Genomic DNA, 25,193 nt, shown 5'->3' with positions numbered 1-25,193 from the left:
AAGACAGATATAAGTACCTATGTGGTGGCGCTGCTAAATATATAAACATGAATACATAAATTAATATATACAATCAAACTTCATAAGGGTGCAAACGCCACTGTGCAAAAAAACTAAAAAAATATGCAGGGTGATGAAAAATATGATACGAGAAGTCCACAATATAAGTGCAGATGCCACTGTGTAAAATATTAGAAAAAAATATATATAAATATAAAGTGATGAAAAGAGTCCACAACAATAGAAGAGACTCTTCTAACTGATAGCAGCTCTAAAAAGTCTCTGATGGTGAACCATGTCATGTGACTCCACTACATGACTTGTGCCCCCTTCACTGAGTGCAATGCATGCTCACCTACAACATGGCCCGCTAGGGGGTCGTAATGGTTTATATGCTGATAATCTGGCTCTTTAGGACACTGCGATTCTGCTTTAAGGATGGCTCCACATAAATCACTAGCAACTCCAAGATGACATGGAAAAGACAAAAAAACGCTTCCAATAGTATAGTACCTAGGTGGAAGTCTGAACAAACCTCACCAACCCAACTTCATACAAGGCACTCACATTTATTGATTGAAAACAAAGCATACTGTATGTTAACATCCAGAAAGTCTCACGCATTGAGCTGATAGTCCCACCACCAGGCTTTACCTTTAAGGTGGAGCTTGGTGATGGAACTATCAGCTCAATACGTGAGACTTGCTGGATGTTATCATAAACACAGGTTTACATTAAATTTATTATCACAGGTGCGTTAGAACAATGACTCCGGGTCCAGATAAGGATCCAGAGTAGGTACTCCACCCTCTTCCTACACTTCTGCCTGAGGTTTCAATTGGAGACTTAATGAGAGGAGACCACAACTGTCATACTAGCTTGTTGGGTAACCCATAGTTCTTTGGAATCCTTTATGTGCTAATTTGTAAAACAGATGTAGAACACTGGTTTAACAAAAGTATAAACTTTTATACTTGTATAATATCTCTAATATTCACATATTTCCTGTAATAATAATCCTGTATTTTATGTAATAATATATCTAATCTTGTATTTCCCATAATAATCCCGGGTTTTCCTTCATAATCCTGTAATTCCTGTAAGAATAATCCTGTGTTTTTCATATTAATACTACCCATATTTTCCTTGATAATCCCGTATTTCCCCTTAATAATAATAATCTCATGTTTCCTGTAATAATAATAATGTATTTCCTATAAAAAATATACCTGTATTTCCTTTAATAATCTTGTATTTCCTGTAATAATATTCCTGTATTTCCTATAATCTTGTATTTCCAGTAAAAATATTCCTGTATTTCCTTTTAATATAATCTTGTATTTCCTGTAATATTCCTGTATGTCTGTGATAATACTATTTCTGTGTTTTCTGTAATAATAATCTTATTTCTTGTAATAATAATAATCCTGTATTTCCTGCAGTAGTAAACCTGTGTTTTTCATAATCCATATTTCCCTTGATAATCCTGTATTTCTCCTTAATAATAATCTCACGTTTCCTGTAATAATAATGTATTTCCTGTAATAATATTCCTGTATTTCCTATAATATAATAATCTTGCATTTCCTGTAATAATATTCCTGTATATCTGTTATAATACTATTTCTGTGCTTTCTGTAATAATAATCTTATTTCTTGCACTAATAACCCTGTATTCCTGTAATAATAATTTTCTGTTATCTGTATAAATAATCATGTATTTCCAGTAGTAGTAATCCAATATTTCCTGTAATAATCCAGTATTTCCTGTAATATTCTTGTGTTTCCTGTAAAGGCTTTCCTGTATTTCCTGTAATAATAGTCATGTATTACCTGGAATTATTTTTCTGTGTTTGGTGTGTGTGATGGATTCTTTTTTTTTTTTTTTTTTCCTCATTTAAATTGTTTTCTCTTGGTGTCGGCGACCATCTTATTCTGGCTCCTGATACTTGTACAAATGTGAAAATGTATTTTGTTTTTCAGACGACGGATATGTTGGTGGATGAATCCAGTTTCACAGGTGAGACTGAGCCATGCAGTAAGATCCATGGGTCGGTGGATGAAGCCAGTGGATTGGCAACATTGAGCAACATCGTATTCATGGGGACACTCGTTCGATACGGCAAAGGAAAGGTAATTGTGGATTTTAAACTATACTATAAAACTAAGGTTCTATAATTACATGTTCAGCTCTATGTTTATCTATGGAAGCTCTACCCCTAACAATCGGCCCATTTTATATGAAGAGCTCAGACCTCACGCAGCCCTCGGCTATAGGAGTAACTGAATTGCAAGGTGGAAGTCAATGCACTGCCCTTCCAACATAGAAATAGATAAATTTTTCCCAGAAAATCTATTTAATCGAAGGAGAGGTTCACTTAAACAGTGAGTCAGTCCACCCAGAACTGATATTTCTGTTTTTGTGGAAGCTACAGAATGACAACTCCCAGGAGGACAGAGCTGGGAATTATAGCAGGGAGTTCTTATTGTTGGTGTTTCCAGTACATACAAGAAGCCCTTGGGGACTTGCTGCCCACTTATAGCTCAACCATGCCAGGTTCTGTACTTTCCATCTCTCCTGATATTCTTCTTCCCTCCGGCAGGGTCTGGTCACCAGTGTCGGAGAAAAGACTCACAGTTTGGTGAAGTTTTCAAGATGATGCAAGCGGAAGAGGTCCGTATATATCTGATGTATGGTAAAAATGTGTATAGTACTTTGTATGGTATTCGGGTCTTTGTATGCCATTAAGGCCCTTTCAGGTTTAGTATGGATTTTAACCACTTCAATACTGGGCACTTTCACCCCCTTTCTGCCCAGGCCATTTGTCACACTTTAAATGACATTACGCGGTCATGCAACACTGTACCCAAATTAATTTTTAATAATTTTCTTCACACAAATAGAGCTTTCTTTTGGTGGTATTTAATCACCACTGCTAACAAAAAAACAAAAAAATACAAAACATTCTGTCAGAAAATCTTGTAAATAAGTAATTTTTCTCCTCCACTGATGTGTGCTGATAGGCTGCACTGATGAAGTGGCACTAATATGCAGTACCGATAGGTGGCACTGATATGCAGAACTGATGAGCACTGTAGGGGGCACTGATAGGTGGCAGTGATATGCAGCACTGTAGGGGGCACTGATGGCCACTGCTGGGGCTGCATTGTAATCAGGGCACTGATGATCAGTGCCCTGATTACCTTTTCACATCTTCCCAGTGAGGAGATGCCGCTGATCGGTACTCCTCACCTTACACTCTGCCAGTGTGAGGCGAGGAGAGCCGATTTAAAGACACATCCTTGATTGGACACAGCCGATCACATGAGCATTCGTGAATGAGTAAGGGTACCCCCTACTCATCTACATGGGAAGGGAGGTTTGAATGTGGGGGGCCCGCATGTCCCAGGAACATATGAAGTCATCCCTGAACAAGAGTTGGGCGGCAAGTAGTTGAGAAAGACCATATGCCAAAAAAAATTCATGGAGTCCTCCCAAAATCCATGCCAGGCCCATCGGTCTCCTTTGAATTTTAAGGATATCCCCACACTAAAAAAAAAAGAAACAGCTTAGTGCCTCCCCCAAAATCGATAGCAGACCCTTATCTGAGCACACAGCCTGGCAGTCCCCATGTTGGTGAGGACAAAGTCCTCTTCCCCACAACCCTGCCCTGGTGGTTGTGGGGGTGCAGGGGGTGACTTATCGGAATCTGGAAGCCCTCTTTAATAAGTCCACTGGGTAATCCCTTCTCCTTAGTTTACTTGGTGGCGGGGAAGGGGAAAGCGGCGCTATCATTCGGCAGGAGGCAAGCAAAGGAGCGGTCGTGTTTAAAGGCGGTGTGTTTGTTTTTTTTTTTATTTATTTTTTTATGCAGGTCGGTGGGCGACGCTCATCATAATTGACGTTGACCTACATTGCTGGATGATGTGATAGATGTGCGCCTCGGCACTTTTTTTATTCAACAAAAATTGTGACAAAAACTGTGTTGTGTTTTTATTTATGTTTGGCGTTTATTTTTTTTTTCGTGAATGAGTAAGGGTACCCCCTACTCATCTACATGGGAAGGGAGGTTTGAATCTGGGGGGGGGGCCCGCTTGTTAAAGGGGGCCTCCAGATTCCAATAAGCCACCCCTTGCACAACTACTGGGCCAGGGTTGTGGGGACAAGGTGCTTTGACAGGGGGGTCCCCTTAAAATGTATATCAGACTGAAGGGTCTGGTATGGATTGGGAGAAGGAGAACCTCATGTCGTTTTTAATACAGGCTCTTTTGCTTACCTTCTGTTGTTAACGAGTAATCCCCCGCTGACAGCAAGGATGACTCATGGTTTCATGGTTGTTAGGACGCCAGTGGGTGCTGGCTCCTTAACAACCAATGACTCATCCCTGCTGCTGACAGCAGTAAGCGGCGGTTCACATTAGAAGCGGCACGACTTGCAGGTCGCCTCACCGAGGCGACCTGCACACGACTGCCGCGGCGACTTGCAAGACGACTTCTGTATAGAAGTCTATGCAAGTCGCCCCCAAAGTAGTACAGGAACCTTTCTTCTAAGTCGGAGCAACTTGCGTCGCTCCGATTAGAACGGTTCCATTGTACAGAACGGGAGGCGACTTGTCAGGCGGCTAGGTCGCCTGACAAGTCGCCCCCGTGTGAACCGGCTCTAATGAGTCACAGTAGTAAACGCTTAAAAATGCACCAAGTCGCACTGCAGTTGCACTACAAAATCAGACTGGAAATCAGAGCAAAATTGCATCTCATTAGTGTTAACCTGGACATTGATTTATACATAATAAAGACATACAATGTATATACACCATTGAATAGATACACCATATGACCGTTCTAATGTACGGATGGATCCTTTATCATGTACACTGAGGAAAGATACAATTATTTCTTCTAATGGGATTCTTCTATTGAAACTGTACTGTCCCCCCTTATGTTGTAAAGCACTGGGCAAACTGTTGGCGCTAATGGAGTCCTGTATAATAATAATGGCATAGCAGTCAGGAAACTCACTCCTAAAACCAGAGTTTTGGGGTGCACCGTTACCCCTTTCTCAGAGAGAACATTATAGGAATATCTCATATGATGTGTATATACATTGTATATCTTTATTATATTTACCAGTTCCACTGTGATTTATAACCTAGGGGCGCTTGTTCTCAGTTGGGAATGCCCCCTATTGAATAGCACCCCCTCATTGTATATATGTTCCTATTATGGTGTGTGAGGGACAGTTAATTATTTCCATACTGAGAGGACGGCGCGTACAAGGAGCGTAGTCCATCTAAAATCTTTATCTTGTTTTTAATAACTTCCTCTTCAAGTGAAATAATTATGGCAGAGAATGAGCGGAGAATCTGTCACCTCTCCCTTTGTATACATTCCACCAATCCGCACAGACTGACGACCTGTTAGTCACTCTGTTCTCCTATGATGATGGACTCCCACTATAGTAGCCATTGGTGTGACCATGTGATCTCCTAATGAATTCCTCAGGTTTCCTCTTCCATTTCAGACCCCAAAGACCCCTCTACAGAAGAGTATGGACAAGCTGGGGAAGCAACTCTCTCTTTTCTCCTTTGGGATTATAGGTGAGAAACCGATCACATGACCTTGATCTTCATACAGTCTCTCTGTGCTGTGTGTGGCTGTCCAGACAAGTCTCTGGGGGGCACTAGCGATGGAGTAGAATTCCCTGATCTCGGGGTCACCCTTAATGTTTGCAGTGCGATTGTTGGCTAATAATAAATATCCAAATGAGAAAGAAGATCAAATGTTAAGACAAGCAGTAGCTAATTCGTTTTAGGGGTGCAAAGTATCAACCTTCATCAGGGTGTGGGCGGGGCCACTCGCTCTTGATGTGGGGGTACCTTTTGCATGTGAGCGCACTCATCCGTGCTCAGGACTGTGTTCATGTGAGAATCAAAAAGCAAAAAAGTCGTGCTTCTCATGTGAGAATCAATCATTATTGTGGTGCCCCAGCTTAGAGATGTGCTATACACTGTGTGTAGTAATAAATGTACAGTTCCTCTGTGGAGCATCTTGTCCCGTGTCACTTCACACCTTAACTTGATGTATGTTGTATTTAGGAGGTACATTGCTGAGCTTATGCCCACTCTACTCTCTCTTATTTAACCCCTTCCACTCTTCCGTACCATGCGGCCAACCTATGGGTTCCATAATACGGGTTTGGTCCTGATACCTTCAGGATACCGACCGCTGGGGAAAGAGCCAGATCACGAGCCCCTCGCTACCGGCGGACCCTTCACCGTGCCGGGTAGCATACTTCATGATCGGATGCAATATACCTTGCACTAGTTCTGATTATCCATAGCGACTGCATTCCTCCTCCGGGTAAACCTGTAGTACACTTGTAGTGGCTTTGTTTCATACCCCACATGTACTTTACTGAGACCCTGTTCCTTCATACACCAGAAACCACCATGCACCCTTTTAAATGACTTCGACCAGGCATGGAACAGTTAATACAACTTAACTTACGTTAGGCAAAGTTCAAAAAACACATTCCAGTGCAACATAACCTTGTCTGTCTAAGCAGAGCTGCCCAGGCGTACCTCAACAAGTCCAATTTTGGCATTCCCCAAGGCTTGGCTGTTCTTCTGATGGACTGCTGGGTGCGGCGGTCCCCCTTTGTGTTTTCATGTCGCGGCATCTCCGAGAGCAGGCTTTCCCCCTATATTTATATCACTAGGTGGATAGGCAGGGCCCAAAAAGCCCAGGAACTGAGGTGAAAAACGTTAGCCCCTTCCCCAGCCTGGGCCAGCCAACTTCCTAACTAACATACCGAAGGCAACCTGCCTACAAGGGCATTGGAATTTTATGGCAGAATTTCTATGTGGACTATAGTACATTCTCCTAGTGGAGGATCTCCATAAGAAGACAAGCATAAACAAAGGAACAATGGCACTGTACTTAACATACTGATCACCTTCTAGGAATGTGTACTAAAGTCCATATAGGATTTCTGCTATAAAAGCCAAAGCACTGATGAAGGGGGGTACTTCGGCCTCCGAAACACGCTGGATGCTGCTTGTCTTAACATTTGATGTGATTGTCTGGCACTATTTTTTTTCTCATTTTAGACATATCTTCCTATTAACATGCTGAAGAAAAATATACATGTCTATTACTTTGTGGCTGTTCAGAGCAGATCTGGGCAGTCGTGTTCCAGTGTCTTGTCTTCTCTGGTTTGATGTGTCTAAATTTTATATAAAGTCGGAACCTTTTTTTGGAGTTTTGAAGTTTATAATTGATACCTGTTGTTGTAAGTTATCCTTTAAAACCAAGTGTAAGCACCTGAAATCAGGATGCCACATACCAGCTGAAATATGAAATCATGCTTGAAGGGGAGGGGGATTACCTGCTCTATCGCTAATCAGTGGGGGTGAGACACTTGGGCTGCATTACAGGAAGGGAAATCTCAGGATTAAGCCACCTATGTGCAGATGTTCAAGAATAGTCAGAAAGCAGGCCAATGCATTAAGTCTGTGAGATTGCTGGTTCTAATTTGTGTTGTCATCCTCTTGTTTCCTAGGCAGCAGTATATCACAGTGGGGGGAATGTTCTACTTTTACATATGTACCAACTTAAAAAAAAAATCCTATATAGAGGTCGCAGCTGTGCTTTTAATTGGTTGTCTGGAATTGCCCTTTAATCGGCTGTATCCAGCGTCAGGGTGTCCTCTTAGCACTGTAACCATTTCTCTTTTTCAGGATTGATCATGCTGATTGGTTGGCTGCAGGGAAAGCCTCTCCTTAGTATGTTCACCATTGGTGTCAGGTAAGTTGTTCCCAGCAGGATCTGAGTACTTAATGTACATTGCTGCCTGTCACATGACTTACCCCGCTGCCCTTTAGGTCACATGACACACCCCAAAGCCTCTGTTACACAGCCGGGCGCTCCTGGGATGGGGAACAAGGCGTTCCCAGCAATTGTGTTACTGAACTCCGACATACATACTTGTCGAAACAATACATAAAAGGCAATTGCATGACAACAAAGTGACAAGCTGAATAATTTTAGTGAAAGAAATGCCAGAGATGAATGGATCTGTCACTCTGGAAATATATTTTTCGTCATTCAGTTGTGTAACTATTAATGTCTCATTTCAGAGCTATTTCATTGTGGAGAGACAGCTGGCCTCTTGGCGGGTGTCTGGCTGAATGGGCCTCTTTTAGATGCTGGGTCTCACAATTCATTACCGGCCCGTCATATCTTATTTGATGTAGGGGGAGACTACTGTGGTGTCCGGTTAGAGAGACTAATATGTTGTCTATGTAAGGGGGCTATTATGGTGTCCGTGTAGGGGGGGCTACTATGGTGTCTGTGTAGGGGGGCCACCCTGGCATCCATGTAGGTGGACTGCTATGGTGTCCAGGTAAGGAGATTACTGTGGTATCTGTGTAGGAAGGCTACTATGGTGTCCATGTAGGGGGGCTACTATGGTGTCCATGTAGGTGGACTGCTATGGTGTCCAGGTAAGGAGATTACTGTGGTGTCCGTGTAGGGGGGCTACTATGGTGTCCGTGTAGGGGGGCTACTATGGTGTTTGTGAGGGGGGGCTACCAAGATATCCATGTAGGTGGACTACTATGATGTCCAGGTAAGGAAATTACTGTGGCAAATGTGTAGGGGGGCTACTGTGATGTCCATGTAGAGGGGCTACTATGGTGCCCATGTAGGGGGGCTACTGGGGCATCCATGTAGGTGGACTATTAGGGTGTCCAGGTGAGAAGTTTACTGTGGCATTTGTGTAGGAGGGCTACTATGGTATCCATGGAGGGGGGCTACTATTGTGTCCACCTGTATAGATGCCCCAGTAGCCCCCCTACACAGACTACTATAGTGTCCATGTAGGGAGATTACTGTGGCATCTGTGTAGGAGGGGTACTATGATGTCCATGTAGGACCTCTTCATCAGTCTGCCTTTTGTAACAGCTTTCATCCTTCCTACCAAAGCAAATTTATCCCTGTCTGTACTCTAAATTTGTTAATTAACTACCATCAGGCTGTGTAGGAGGCAGACCAAGGTTAAGGGTGTTTACCATACTCCCCTAACGCCCAGTGCACCACTGAAGCCATAGTAATTCCAGTTCTTCCTGGGCATGGAGGGACGTAAACCCATCTCTGCCCTCCCATATTTCAGCACTTGGTGCCTGTGAATCAGAAGACATAGTAGGGTCACATAAGGATTGTCCTTGGGGTTTTCTTGCACTGGTTGGTTATTGTTTTTTTGTTCTCCCCTTGTAGTTTGGCAGTGGCTGCCATTCCTGAAGGTCTGCCCATTGTTGTCACCGTAACGCTGGCACTTGGTGTGATGAGGATGGCCAAAAAGAGAGTCATTGTGAAGAAGCTGCCGATTGTGGAGACTCTAGGTAATCTATAAGACCCGTCAGAGCCAGAACTGGATCATCCACAAGGAACGTAGGCAAGAGCCTAGTGCCCAGTGGATGTCCAGAGGGCCCAACTACTGTATACCCTTCATGGATATAAAGCAGAAATAATTCTTTGAGTTTGTGTAGATATCTGAAAATAAGTTTCTAGAAATACCAGCAAACCTTTCCCTGTTACTGCTGATGAGGATAGAGTACCTCTGGGGCACACCGTTTTTGTCAGCAAACTGACTGATTGGTGCGCACACCTGACAGTTTCTGCTCTGATTGATTCAATGTATATTTCAAACACATCACACACCTCTATCTTCTTTCAGGTTGCTGTAATGTCATCTGCTCAGATAAGACTGGAACACTGACCGCCAACGAGATGACTGCCACCAAACTAGTCACATCCGATGGCTTACACGCAGAGGTGAGCTGTCTTTTTTTTTTTCTTCTTCAGGTACATATTTGCCCCCAACTCGCAGCCAGAGGCTCGTCCAGATTGTGTTCTGGTTGGTGTGTAGTTGGCATTCCTGTTTTCTTTCACAGCACTATGGAACATGAACTATAAGACCAGAGTATGTGAACCCCCCTCCCAATAATTGAGTTCAGGTGTTTCAAGTAAAGGGTCCTGGTGATACTACATAATACAAAGACATTTTAGACAATTGTGCTCTTCCAACCTAGTGGTAACAATTTGGAGAAGACCCTTTTTTTTGTTCCAGCATGACTGTGTCCCTGTGTACAATGCCAGCTCCATAGAGACATAGTTTGGCCAGTCTTGTGAGGAGGAACTAGAGTATCCTGCACAAAGCCGAGAACTCAACCCTACTGAACACCTTTGCGATGGAAGACCGATTGTGAGTCCGGTCCTCTCATGCAATATCCTGACCTCACAAATAGACACTAATTCTCACATACAATATTTAAAATCTTGTGGAAAGGCTTCCAAGATTTGTGGAAGATGTTGTAGCTACAAGGGGGGGGGGGGTGTAACTCCATATTAATGGGCAATCAGTGGGTGGGAATTTCATGCTAATGGCCATTGTGGGGTTCAACTCTATATACATGGCCAAGGGGGAGCCAACTCCATATATATGATTATGTGGGCCCACCTCCAAATGAATGGCCATGGGGGAGCCAACTCTTTATAAATGGCCATGGGAGAGCCAACTCTTTATAAATGGCCATGGGGGAGCCAACTCTTTATAAATGGCCATGGGGGAGCCAACTCTTTATAGATGGCCAAGGGGGAGCCAACTCTTTATAAATGGCCATGGAGGGAGGGGGGGGGGGAACTGTTTATAAATGGCCATGGGGGGGGGGGGCGCAGCTATTTATAAATGGCCATGGGGGGGGGGGGGGGGCAGCTATTTATAAATGGCCATGGGAAGGGGGTGGGGTCAACTACATATTAATGACCATGATTGTGGAATAGAATGTCCAACAAGCTCATATACTGTATATGTAATGGTCAAATGTCCACACACTTTCAGCTAAGTCATGTAGGAATAGATGAGGGGGATGAGTTCTCTCCAATGATTAGAGGACATTATGATAATTATGAGCTCCTTCTCATTAATCTTAGTCGGCTTCATCATATTTATTTTACTTTTCTGTGCAATAGACATTTTCTCTTCATGATAAATTTATGGTAAATTTATTGGGGGAAATATACAAGGTGCAGCTGGCTTCCTCTTGGGTCATCTCATAGTACAGAATGCTAGCTGTATCCTGGAAGCCTCCTTTAGTCTACAATGGTTGATGGCTTGGACTCATTTATGGCTGAGAAGTTTGTACTGTATTTGTAGATTTTCCATGTTCCATGGCTCATCTTTCATTGGTGGTCGAATCTCTTCTGTTGTCTGCTCAGGTCACTGGCATTGGTTATGACGAAAAGGGAACTGTGAACTTGCTGCCCAACAATGAAGAGTTGCGGGACTTCTCCAACATATCCGTAGGAAAATTAGTAGAGGTAAGGCCTAATCTGTGCAACACGTAGTATCTTCGCACCATGAAATGTCCAAATATACCACAGTTTGGGTAATATTTACATAATATTAAGATAAGCAAGTTGATACCCGTTTGGTGTGAAAAGCAATAAAGTGTATGTATATTGAGATTTCGCCCCTGAGGCTAGCAGTTTGATGTGGGAGGAGCTAAAGAGCCTTTTATGCAATTGGAGGATTTCAATGCTGGTTTTCTGTGGTGTTTCCCCTGGTGATGTTGACTGTATTGCCTGCATCAGACAAAGTCTGTATTCCAAGGTATTTATTGTCTTATTCTCAATAACAGGCTGGATGTGTCGCCAACAACGCCATCATTCGAAATGGCACCTTGATGGGACAGCCAACAGAGGGCGCCCTGCTTGTCTTGGCAATGAAGGTACTTGTACAATAGCTGTCTTTGTCCTATTATACTGTAGCTGCTGTCCCCCCGCTCTTGTAATTGGCCTACTGCCTTTCCCATAAGTCTGTGCAGACATCCAAAGTTAAACTGGCTGGTGCATAGAGTGTGAGTGACATCCCTGGCTATATCCTTAGGTTCACTGCACTAGGTGTTTTCTGATTGGATTAGATATTACATGTCCAAAGCCACTTAGAATTCAGCAGAATTACTGGGATGAGCACAGTATCTACAGAACAGAAGTTGGTGACACTCTTCAAACAACATTGCTAAAATCTATGAAGATTGTGATTTACAAAGAACGCTTAATTATTAGACGCAGCTGGTGACCTCTCTCCCTGGAATCGCTTTGCTCTGGTTGCGCTCAGAATGGCGGGCACTGGTTGTGCAGGGTGGGGGAGAAGGTCTGTGCGTTCGCAGGTAGATATGTAAAGAATTTAGACATAAATAAACAGCTCAGCCTGGGAAAAGCTGGTTCTTCTCATTAAAAAAAAAACCCCACCCCACCCTTCACTTTTCACTCTGAATTCCTGAAAATATACAAACGCTCACGATATACAAATATACAATTTTTTTTTCCACTTCTAACAATGTTTCACTTTGAATGAAATGTTTCTATAGGTTGAAATGGATGAAGTTCTGTATCTTTTTCCACTTTGTCTAATAATGTCACTCATGAAATGGATGATTGGCTGACTCTGGGAAAATGAGGCGTTCTGCCCCCAGACTTGATTTACCCAGTTAAAGGGCATCTGTTTGCAGTGGCAGGGTTATGGGGGGGGGGCAAATATTATTAGCAGAGTATTTAAAACGTGCCTGTTCTTCTGTATTGAGCCTCTGGATAGAGCTGGGTAAATCCAGAACAAGGGAGAGCCAGAGATGAGTCACAAGACTCTTCATAGTTCAAATAGCATTCAGCCACCTGCTCTTCATTGACAAGCTGTGATTGGAGGATGGCTCTGTCCAGTGACAGATCTGCATATTAAAGCCAAGGATTCTGTGTTCACACCTGTGATTTGTCGCACTTTTGGACCAGTACACGACAGAGGCTGACTGGCAACTTTTGGCCCAGGGGACAAGTACAACCCAGTGGGGCAGCAACTGGGCCCCATTCCTGCTCTCCTCCTTCTCTGCCTCCTGCCGACCCCATCCCAGGCTGAAGCTTCGCTCCTGGTACTCTGCTCACTGGGCGGCAGTGGCGGCCGCTCTATATGGGGCGCAGGGACATTGCCCCCCTTATCTACATGCCGGGCGCATGAACTCCAATGTTCTTTAAGCACGTGATTAGACCCTGAGGCTCTAATTGGCTTCAAAAAAGGGTGGGCTCGGGGCGCAGAGCACTGCGCCTGGAGCCCACCCACTTGTGCGACAGAGCAAGAGCATTAATATCCGCCCATGTCTTCCTGCTTCTCCTCCAAGCCAATCCAGGAAGCGGGAGGAGCACAATTGGGCGAGAGGAGAAGCGGTTGTATTGGCCGGTACCGGGGGCGGGAAGGATGACCTTGGCTCGGCATCGCTGCCAAGAGCCTGACCATGTGAGTACCACCCACTGGGGGGGGGGGGGGTCTTTTAGTCTGCTTGCCGCCTGGGGGGGGGGGTGATTTGTTTGCCCCCCCCCGGCTGGTACTAGGCTGGGGTGGGTCAGGCTGGTCAGCACCTGCTGTTCTGACTCCGGGTTCCTGATCTGGCTGACAGGCAGGGCTGGGACAAGGAGTGGGCAGGAGGGGCGGCTGCCCTGGGCACCATGGTTTTCTGTAGGGATGGGGGCGCCTTCTTTTGCAAGGCAGACAGGAGTAGTGACAGAGGCAGTGATTTTGACAAGCAAGTGACTGCTAAATGTAGGTTCCCAATGAACGGGGGGGGGGGGGCGCAGTTTGGCCCTGGGCGCCGAATGGGCTTGTCTCGGCAGCTGGGGCTGCTTGGTTGGGGCTGGCCTGGGAAGGAGGAAGGAGAGCCTCCGGTGGGGCATGGAGCTGGCCTCTGCTCAGACACAGCATTACACCATCAATGCAGGGGGAAGGGGGGGATGGGCGGACTGCGCTTTATCCTCGTCCTCATCCCGCACTCGATAGGGAACCAGCGGGGACTTTTTACTCCTCTTCACCAGGAAGCCTATAGGCATGTCTGTGGCGGAAACGGTGCAGCCTTTTTACAGGGCATCAAAGTATCCCGGGGGGGGGGCAATTGCCCAGTCCAGTCCGCCATGATACACGACAAGAGAAATCCCACTCTTGTCTATAGGGCCCATTCACATCTATGTAAGGCACTTCTGTGTGACTTGGGAAAAGGTTCAGGCACTTGTTCTGGTAAGACATTTAAGCTGCATTCACATTTTGCGTTTTGTAAATGTGTTCAAAATATTTGCACATTTGTGTGTTTTTGCACCACAAGCACAGGGCAACGTATTGATTTCAGTGGAAGCCCTATGTATGTGCAACTAACGTGGCAAAGTAACTCCTGTACCTTTTTAAACATCGTTGCGTTGGACTCGTATTTTTTTTTTTTTTTTTTTCATGCCATAAATTCATGTCTTTTTTTTGCTGTTTGAGGTGCCGTTACCAATAAATGGCAACGCAAGCACAACAGGGGTTTTGTAAATGTGTGGTTTTAATTGTGTTCACAAAACATTAAGTGTGATAGCAGCCTAGGTGTGTTTCTGGCCCTATAGACTTCAATGGGGGGGTGTATGAATAAAAATGCATAAAAAGGATGCAAGGAAAGCGCGGTGTGGCGGTTTGATCATTTATATTTTTTGATATCCTATTTGTCATTGGGAATTGTGGCATCAGGAATTGCTGTTCAAAAAGCAGTAAGATGTACAGTGGAGGGCTTGCAGCTGTACCTCCTGCAGCTTGTAGTTTGACCAGTGCAATGGCGGACAGCGGTACTATAGAAACAAGCGAAGAGAAGTTCAGCGCAGTGAGTGCTGGTACAATCCACAGTCCATATACAACACAGTAGAAGTACACTATATTGTCAAAAGTATTGGGACACTTGCATTTACACGCACATGAGCTTTAATGGCATCCCAAAGAGCTATGATTAAAGCTGCTAAAAAAAAATACAAATACTGCAGCTGCTGACTTTTAATAATCGGACACTTACCTGTCCCAGGGTCCAGCGATGCGGGGGGAAAGAAGCCCCGCTCGTCTCTCCCCTCCTCTCTGCAGCGCCGGCATTGTAACTGTGGGCGCCCGGCTGTGGCTTCACAGCCGACACCCACTGTGCATGCGTGAGCTGCGCTCCGTGATTGGCCAGGCAATCATCTGGGACCTGTGACGTGTCCCAGATGATTGCCGACAGGGATGGGGGAGAGGTGATCTCCCTTCCGGTGCCGCGGTGTGCAGGGAGGAAGTGGGAGCTGGGACCCTCTAAATGAATGAATGAGTGACTTGTATAGCGCTACCTATGCGAACTGAATCGCCTCAGGTGCTTTTTGCCGCCAGTGTCCATCTGCGGTATAGCGCGGTCCTTTGCCCCATGGGGTCCTGACACGCTTACAAACACATACAACATACACATATTTGGCCAATTTTTCGACAGGATCCAATTAACCTACCAGCATGTCTTTGGAGTGTGGGAGGAAACCGGAGTACCCGGAGGAAACCCACACAGTCACAGAGAGAACATGCAAACTCCAGGCAGATGGTGTCGTGGTCGGGATTTGAACCAGCGACCCTATTGCTGCGAGGTGAAAGTGCTACCCACTACACCACTGTACTGCCCTCTGAAAACAGGGTACCGGCTCCTCCCCCCAAAAAAATGACATGCCAAATGTGGCATGTCCAGGGGGTCACCTCCCTTAAAGTGGAAGTTCCATTTTTGGGTGGAACTCCACTTTAAGCACCACTAATGATGTAAAAGGCGTCAACTATCTACATCTGTACCTGTGCCTCTGTTGGTGTATTATCCACATCATATCAATAAAGGTGTTAAATTGGAGTGCGGCTGTCCATTTTCCTTTCCTCTACTAACTTAATGGCATCCCAGTCTCAGTCCGTAGGGTTCAATATTGAGTTGGCCCACCCTTTGCAGCTATAACAGCTTCAACTCTTCTGGGAAGGCTGTCCACAAGGTTTAGGAGTGTGTCTATGGGAATGTTTGACCATTCTTCCAGAAGCGCATTTGTGAGGTCAGGCACTGATGTTGGATGAGAAGGCCTGGCTCTCAGTCTCCGCTTTAATTCATCCCAAAGGTGTTCTATCGGGTTGAGGTGCAGGCCAGTCAAGATCTTCCACCCCAAACTCGCTCATCCATGTCTTTATGGAGCTTGCTTTGTGCACTGGTCCAAATCATTTTGTGGGGGGGGGGATTATGGTGTGGGGTTGTTTTTTCAGGGGTTGGGCTTGGCCCCATCAGCCTACCAAGACATTTTGGACAATTTCATGCTCCCAGCTTTGTGGGAACAGTTTGGGGATGTCCCCTTCCTGTTCCAACATGACTGCGCACCAGTGCACAAAGCAAAGTCTATAAAGACATAGATGAGCGAGTTTGGGGTAGATGAAATTGACTGGCCTGCACAGAGTTCTGACCTCAACACCTTTGGGATGAATTAGAGTGGAGACTGTGAGCCAGGCTTTCTCATCCAACATCAGTATCTGACCTCACAAATGCTCTTCTGGAAGAATGGTCAAACATTCCCATAGACACACTCCTAAACCTTGTGGACAGCCTTCCCAGAAGAGTTGAAGCTGTTATAGCTGCAAAGGGTGGGCCAACTCAATATTGAACCCTACAGACTAAGACTGGGATGCCATTATAGTTCATGTGCGTGTAAAGGCAGGCGTCCCAATACTTTTGGTAATATAGTGTATCTGTTTATGGTTTCTATGGCTGTGTCCATTTAATGTAGAGAAGACTGTGGGGTCACCTTGCCCTCTGTGCCCTCAACTGTTCCATAAAAAGTATTTTTCAGGTGTAGCATCGCATAATATGCTTGTCTGGTTTCTGATGCCCGTTGGTGTTGTACCCGGTGCCCCGTAATGAATGATTTGACGCGCTTCACACACAATGGAGGTAATCATCACCCGTCAGCAAACTTTCTCCATCACTCCCCAGGAACTTTGAAAATAAGAAACCTGTTTTGTTACCTTTCACAAGGGGACTCTGCATTGTTTTGCCTGCTCCATTGTTTTACCGGTGACGTCGGTTTGGCGGCATGCGCTGTGATCCTACACTTTGCCCTGCTGTGGTTAATGTGTGTAAATAATCAAAGAGTCTCAGCGCTGTGTAAACAGCCGTCATTCCTTCTGAGAACCGGACGTCAATACATGATGGATCTTCAGAACTAGTTTGTGCCCAGTGTGTCCTTGGGATGAACTCGCCCTGCTGGGGGCGGAGCTCCTGTCTGAGCTGGAATTAAAACACCTAGGGCTAGTTTACACTGGCTACAAAACATTGGCTTCGGACAGGCTTTGTTAAAGCTCTCTGAACGCCAGTCAAAGCTCCTGTCACTAAATAAAATGGTTAGCTTACAGTCCTGTTTATACCTTGCTTTTGCTTGGTGCTTCGGCGAGGCTTTGGTGGGGCTTCGGCGAGGCTTTGGTGGGGCTTTGGTGGGGCTTCGGGGAGGCTTTGGTGGAGCTTCGACGAGGCTTTGGTGGAGCTTCGACGAGGCTTTGGTGGAGCTTCGACGAGGCTTTGGTGGAGCTTCGACGAGGCTTTGGTGGAGCTTCGACGAGGCTTTGGTGGAGCTTCGACGAGGCTTTGGTGGAGCTTCGACGAGGCTTTGGTGGAGCTTCGACGAGGCTTTGGTGGAGCTTCGACGAGGCTTTGCCATAGACTTCTATGGAGATTTTGAAGACGTTTTGAAGCACCACAAAAGCTACGTGGGGTATCATTTTTGAAGCGAAGCCAAAGCAAGGCAAAAGCGGGTGTAGACAGGGCTGTAAGCTAACCATTTTATTTAGTGACAGGAGCTTGACAGTGACTGTCCGAAGCCTTGTTTTGAGGCAAGTGTAAACTAGCCGTTAATGTGTGAAGCCGAAGCAAGTGTAAATGAGCCCTTAGACTGTGCACATAGATATATGGGGGTCATTCTGTGAGTGGTAGAGAACTCCTCCACTAAAAAATGTATATCTTTTTTATACAGCATTATGGTATATGTCACAGCTATAAAAATACATAATAATTCTAGCAGTGGTGGTGATTTCATAAGGGCGCACAGGCGCCGCCCCCTCTCTCCAGCCACCCCTTCTATGACCAATAGATAGTCATGCCGCTGCCACCCCCTATTCGGACACCTGGCCCCTTTTCAGGCACCCGAATTACAGTGACGTGGGGTATTTTTGAAGCACATGATTAGAGCCATAGGCTCTAATAGGCTTCAAAATAGGTGAACTGCGAGCGAATATTTGCTTTCCTAACACTGAACCGCCTCTCCACCAATCAGGTGCTTGAGTCTGTTACCCGTCACCTGATTGGCTGAAACAACAGGCGACGCTATGGGACGCCTATCAGGAGGAGAGGACGGCAGGAGGCGCATGGAGGCCCCCGCTCGTCGCCGTCACCCGCTGCCCCACCGAGACAGGGTAAGTGCCAGCGGCAGACGGCGAGCGGGGGGGGGGGGGGGTCGCAGTGACGGCATTCGATGGGCACACTGGCAGCATTTTATGGGCAGAGTGGCTCCGTTTGATGGGCACAGTGAGGCTGCAATTGATGAGGTTTTTTTCAGAATTTTTCAGTTTGTTTGCGCCCCCCCAAAACAATTTTGAGCACCAGCCGCCACTGAATTCTAGTGTGTGACTGTGGGGGGGACGTTAGAGTGTAAGCTCCTCTGGTGAAGAGACTGATGTGATTGACTCAGTGTTCTCTGTACAGCACTACAGTATATGTCAGAGCTATTTGCAGGGCCAGGACAGGGGGTGGGCAGAAGGGGCGGCTTCCCTGAGCACTGTGGTATCATGTGAGGTAGGGGAACCATGAGCTGATAGGAGGGAGGGAATTGTGTTGGAAGGGTGAATTTGGAGGGTGGCAGGGGATAATTGTTCTAGGAGGGGAAGTTAGGGGGGTTCTCTACGAATGGTGATTTGGGTGGATTTGTGTTGGGAGGGAGGATGGGGGAAGGGGGGATTTGGAGGGTTTGTGCTAAAAGAGGTGATATGGTAGGGGGGGGGGGGGGGGCGGCATTTGTGCTAGGAGGGATGATTGGTGGACATTTGTGCTAGGAGAGAAAATTTGAGGGGTGAGGATTTGTGCTAGGAGCAGGGATTGAGGGAGGTCAGAGTTATATAAATGTATAATAATAATGTAGCCAGGTCTCTGGCCTCCTCCAGTCTAATGAGGACTTTCAAGACCAAAGATAGCTGACATCCTTCTGTATGTGGTGGGTTGTGAGGCATAGTGGGTGCAAATATGGTGAAAGTCATTGGGCGCCAGACACTTCTTGGATATAAAAGAGGTTTTATTTCTCTTAACAGTACTTTTTGTATTTTTGAGTAAGGGCCAGGACACCCTTAGGTAGTTGCAAACTCAACTGGCAGACTCCAAGACTTCAATAGGACAGCTGTGCAGGGAAAGACCTCCAGCAAGAAACCACATCTGCATGTGTAGGAATGCTGTCTCCTATGGTAACAGTCTTTAACAGTTCCTACCACAAAGTGTAACAGTTCTTTCAGCTTCACTACAACTTCTCCTTGTAGTTCTTCCATACGCTGAGCTCCCAGTCTCTCTCACTAGACCCACTGATTCTCTGCCACTGAATCCCTTGAGCTCCGTCAATCTTCATGGTGGTATCTTCCTCAAGCGTCACCCCCGCCTCTCTGCTGGGTCCCTAGCTTGGCATCCAAGATACCTCTCAAGCTTCACCCCACTGGCCGGCTCGGTCCCTGGCTTGACACACAAGGTTGCTCTTCAAGCGTCGCCTCCATTGGCTGGGTCCCTGGATTGATTCCCACTGAAGTTTCCAGATTCTTCACCGTCCCCGGTTGGTGGGAATTCTGCTCCGGTACTTGCTTCAGTTACTCTCTGTGGTCCCTGGTAATAAGGTGGATGGTCCCTTTCTACCGACAGCTTCCCCTCTACCTCCGACCACGACAAGTTCTCCGACCAGCAGAACCGTCACTTTTGGTTGGGCTGCAAGCCGCAATCCCAACCCTGCACTGCTCTCTTGCTTCTGGATAGGTCCTCAGACAGCCCATCAGCCCGGGATAGGCCCAAACTCCAGCCTAGCAGCACGGGCAAAATGACACACGTCCAGGTGGCACATAACGTAATCACCTGACTCCTCCCAAATATATAGGTTCTCCCAGCAGGCCAAGGGGTTCAAGAAAACCCCTGCCCATTGCCTGAGATACCCCACATACCCATAACCTGACCTTGTATTACCCTTCTTATATCTAGTACCACCAAGTACCCGGCCACCTAGTGGTAAAAGAGAAAAAGTGCAACAAGGCCCAACTTAGGGAGAAATCAATAGATCTCTATAAATCAACCAGGATAACTACTTCTGGCAAGTAAATCTGGCAAGAACTCCCTGCCTAAGCTACAGGGTGCTACATTAATATTGTTACATTAATATTGTGTGACTGTTGGGGACATTAGAGTGTAAGTTCCTCTGATGCTAGACTGATATGACTGGATCACTGTTCTCTGCACAGCACTGTGGTATGTGTCAGAGCTATGTAAATGCATAATGATAATGTGTGACTGTGGGGGGACATTAGAGTGTAAGCTCCTCCGTTGCAGGGACTGATCTCTGTGCAGCACTACGTATATGTCAGAGCTAAATTTAATGTATAATAATAATAGTGTGTGACTGTTGAGGGACATTAGAGTGTAAGTTCCTCTGGTGAAGAGTTTATATCAAGTAATAATAATTTCTTCCCATAGATGGGTATGGGGAATTCCAGAGAAACTTACACTCGGAAGAAGGAAATCCCGTTCAGCTCGGAGCAGAAGTGGATGGCGGTGAAATGTTCAGACAAAATCGAGGTAAGGCTCCGCCCAGATCGCCCCCCCATGTGTACAGATCTGTCTACAATCCTCTTGGTTTGTCATTTTCAGATTATTCTTTTTTTTCTTCTCCCCCCCCCCCCCCCCCCCCCCCCATAGAATCAGGAGGATGTGTACTTCATGAAGGGGGCCTTCGAGGAGGTGATTCAGTACTGTACGACGTATAACAGCAGTGGGATGGAAATGGCACTCACACCGCAGCAGAAATCGCTCTACATACAGGAGGAGAAGAACATGGGAAGCCAAGGGCTGAGAGGTGAATGCGCTGAGCGCCCTGGCCCTGATTGTCTGTTAGAAAATTAGAACGCAGTCAGAAGATCTCCTCTTGTGTGTGCTTGGTGGAACTGCAGCCTCTTGTCAAATGATTCCGTGCCATGTAACCTCCCTGTCATGCTCTGGGGAGTGTGGGTGGTTCTGCAGTGCACTCAGAGGGCAGAGCTGGGAACACAAAGGCTGCATTTCCACAGGTTCAGTGTCAGGACTAATAAGATCGGGAGATCGGGCGATCGGGCAACCCCAGGGATTATCCAGCCGGGTGCAGCAGATTAATGGCAGGTTTTCCACATCCTCTGCTGAACAAAATGATGAGTCCCTGACTTCAGTACTCCGAGTCATTGACCTGAAACAAGGATGTGGATAAGCACCTCTGACTGTATACCCGGGTTTTTGTTTTTTAAGAATTTATCTTTAATTGGTCTGATAACCAACTGAACATTCTGATTGGTTGCTGTAGAATATTACTGCATTGACATATTGAATGAGCCTGGTCGTGTGGCACTAAAACTGTCTGCGGAGGAGCCACGGCCAATGGAATGTACAGACATGTCGGGGGGGCGGGGCAGTGACCACACTACAGATTCGCAGGATTGGATAACGGCGCCACTACAGACAGGGACTTGTACGGACTCTATACATTAATCCGGGATTTGTCTCCTCCTCCACAGTGCTGGCGCTGGCCTCTGGATCCGAGTTGGGGATGCTGATGTTTCTGGGGCTGATCGGAATTATTGACCCCCCGAGAAGTGGGGTGAGCGAAGCGGTGCAGATCCTACTGGAGTCCGGGGTGTCCGTCAAGATGATCACTGGAGATGCGCTGGAGACGGCTCAGGCTATCGGTGAGAAACGCTGTGAAGGCCATAACTTATAACTGTCATCGTAATAAAGAGGGCGGAGCGTAATAAAGAGGGCGGAGCAGGGGATAGATTTTTTTTCTCCATACAATGAGAGAAAACTGTCTGCAAATCATAAAGATCCAGAACATTCATTGCTGAGCAAATTGTTTTCTGATAATCCCAAACTACTTTATTATACAGATTCATAGAGCTGGAAACCTGCTAGATTCCCAGCTGTCATTCTGATCCTCTGGCTTCAGTACTTTAAGAGTGTGCAGATCAGGGGTTCTGAATTTACGCCGACCTCTCTAATCTGCATGTGTGTTCTGTTTCAAAGACACAATGTGTTGAAGTTAGAGGATCAGCATGACAGGCAGGCATCTAAGAACATGTCAGATCTGACAGCCTCCATGACAGGTGCACTTTGATCTGCTGGTTGTGGAAGATCTTACTGTTGGAATCAGCATCATGTTCTCAGTATTGCACTTAACATCACTTCAGTACCACAATGTCAGGAAAAAAAAAAAGGCATTGCCATCCTAAGGTTTTATCCCACTATTGCCATCCCAAGTCTTCACCCCACTATTGCAATTGTACTGCTTTGTGCCACTATTGCCATCCCAAGGCTTAACCCCACTTTTGTCATCCTAAGCCCTTGTCCCACAATTGCCATCCTGAGGCTTCGTCCCACTATGGCCATCCAGAGGCTTCGTCCCACTGTTGCTGCATGTTGAGCTCCAAACAGCCAAAAATGCCCCTTTTTGGCTGTTTCCAGTGACAATGCTCAGAATCTGATGTAGCAATGAGTGTTCTGCGGTGTTACAATGTATATAGAGGTCGGTGTGCCCATTTGTACAGATGGTGCATTAAGAGGTGTGTTGTGACTCCTGAACCACCAAGTCCTCATATGTATTAAAGCAATCTAGGTGTGGTGTCCCTTTTAAGAATAAGAGTCTTCCTCTTTGTTATTTCCTATCTGATTAAATCTTGTGTCTTGCGGTGCTTCCGATCATCTCATGTAAAATTCTCTTCCTGAGACCGCTATCACATAACACCATCAGTGTATACATTTGCAGAATGTTTGTCATTGTTTTCATTCCTATGATAAATGTAAGAAAACGGATCACAGAGAGAATACCACATATATTTAAGGGACACTCCACTCACAGATTTAAGCTCCAGCTTTCATATTTAGGGGGGGCACATGGGGGGACAGGGACAAAAGTAGGGGGGGCCAACTATACAATGCAAATATATATATATATATATATATATATATATATATATATATATATATATATATATATATATATTCTATCTATCCTGGGGCCCTTTAGCCCCGGTTCACACAGGGGCGGCACGACTTGCAGGTCGCCTCACCGAGGCGACCTGCACACGACTTCCACGGCGACTTGCAAAACGACTTCTGTATAGAAGTCTATTCAAGTCGCCCCCAAAGTAGTACAGGAACCTTTTTCTAAGTCGGAGCGACTTGCGTCGCTCATATTAGAACGGTTCCATTGTACAGAACGGGAGGCGACTTGTCAGGCGGCTAGGTCGCCTGACAAGTCGCCCCTGTGTGAACCAGCACTTACTTCTATTGTGGGGCCCTTTATTACGATCCCGCAACAAGACCCTTTCACATGTTTTGCAGTGAGCCCCCTTCCTACTGTATTGGGGCCCCCCAGGGTGGCAGAAAACAAGAGGTATGTCACCAGCACACCAGGAAAATATAAGGGTCCAAACAAAGCAGTGGGAGAACTATCAGGGTTGCAATTGCGACCGGGCCCTGGTGTTCTGCCACTGTGGGGTTCCCCAGCCCCCTCTTGCTGTCCTGACCCTGCTATTGACAGCGCTGGTCTGGCATCTGTCTCCTTGGCAGCGGCGGCAGTCTCTTAGGGCCCAGTGCTGGTGACATTATGGGTGCATGCAGGGGAAGGCTGGCACTATTGGTTGTAAAGAGCTGAGCCCCCAGCTGGTCACCTAGCGCTGGAGTCTGGTGGCCTGAGTAACTTACTGCCCCTGCTCCTGGATCTGTTCCCTTCTATCTTCTACATAATATAAAATATATAGATATCCAGGATGGGTGGGAACCCCTCATAAGGGGCACAGCAGGTGTACAGAGCCGGGAACTCAGCACAGGGATGGTGGGAACCCCTCATAATGGGCACAGCATGTCTACATAGCCGGGAACTCAGCACAGGGATGGTGGGAAACCCTCGTAATGGGCACAGCAGGTGTAGAGACCCAGTAACTCAGCACAAGTATGGTAGGAACCCTTCATAATGGGCACAGCAGGTGTGCAGACTCAGAAACTTGGCACAGGGATGGTGGGAACCCCTCATAATGGGCACAGCGGGTGTGCAGACATGGGAACTCGGCATATGGATGGTGGGGCGCCCCCCCCCCCCCCCCCCCCCATTATAGGTAAATCATGTGTACTCAGCAATAGCGTCCCTAAGAAATGTAATTGTGGCTTTAACTCTCCAGCATCTGCCACACCATGAAATCTCCATTCTGGGTGGAGTGCCCCTTTGATTAGCTTTTTTTTTGTCAGACGTTTCTCTAACATTTTGGCATTTTTCCAGGAAGAAGTATCGGTCTGTCCAATGGGCACCTTAAAGCCATTTCGGGGGAGGAGTTGGATGGATTGGATGAAGCGTCCTTGTCCTCTGTGGTCACCAAGGTCTGTGTGACACCCTTGACCATCTCAGGTTTATATTGTTACCGTTTTACGTCCTGTAGATAACGGCGCTGTGTGTCTTCCCAGGTCTCCGTCTTCTACCGCACCAGCCCAAAGCACAAACTGAAGATTATCAAGGTAACCGTGTCTCCTGTGAAACCATTATCCTGTAGATCTACAATTACAATTCAATAAATAGACTGAATAATTGAATTGATAATTTATCAATAGATAAATTGATTATAGAAAAAGAATATTGATAGAATATGCATTTTAATCTTAATTTAATCCTTTTTTGTTTTTATTATATACCTTATTTTAGACCCGGTGATGCCATCATTGGGGCTCTGTGCTTCTCTATGCATTGCAGGCAGATCATGGCAGAGAGGAGGCCAGCACTCCTCAAGAGCCCTCAGTCCTAATGCAAGCAGGGGGTGGGGCCTCAGGAGGAGTTATGCAAATATTAAAATGCCTTGAGGGGTGTAGTTCTAGGCAGACAGTATTTGCATAGGTAACACCCACATGTGATGCTGAGCCTCCCATGATTGGAAGAACTAAAATCTGCTGAATGTAAGGGGGAGGCCAGTGAAGAAAGGACTAGATCAGGGGTCTTGAGATTTCCTGGTGGCCTCTGTT

The 25,193-nt window shown here is 46.2% G+C and overlaps 1 protein-coding gene across 1 annotated transcript in view; it reads left to right on the top strand.

Moving 5' to 3' along the window:
• Positions 1-25,193, top strand: part of LOC141112672 (calcium-transporting ATPase type 2C member 2-like) — a gene marked incomplete at its 3' end in the record, with an annotated part of 112,595 nt that overhangs the window by 74,761 nt on the left and 12,641 nt on the right. Inside the window, 14 exon segments of the mRNA XM_073605666.1 lie at positions 1,984-2,133; positions 2,604-2,630; positions 2,633-2,674; positions 5,522-5,597; positions 7,740-7,806; positions 9,277-9,401; positions 9,737-9,834; positions 11,278-11,379; positions 11,700-11,789; positions 20,640-20,741; positions 20,862-21,018; positions 21,707-21,877; positions 24,463-24,560; positions 24,645-24,695. Of these exon segments, the coding sequence (XP_073461767.1) occupies positions 1,984-2,133; positions 2,604-2,630; positions 2,633-2,674; positions 5,522-5,597; positions 7,740-7,806; positions 9,277-9,401; positions 9,737-9,834; positions 11,278-11,379; positions 11,700-11,789; positions 20,640-20,741; positions 20,862-21,018; positions 21,707-21,877; positions 24,463-24,560; positions 24,645-24,695 (1,356 nt within the window).

The sequence above is a fragment of the Aquarana catesbeiana genome, linkage group LG11, assembly GCF_042186555.1.
Source record: "Aquarana catesbeiana isolate 2022-GZ linkage group LG11, ASM4218655v1, whole genome shotgun sequence".
Taxonomy (NCBI): domain Eukaryota; kingdom Metazoa; phylum Chordata; class Amphibia; order Anura; family Ranidae; genus Aquarana; species Aquarana catesbeiana.
This window is presented reverse-complemented; position numbering and strand designations above follow the sequence as displayed.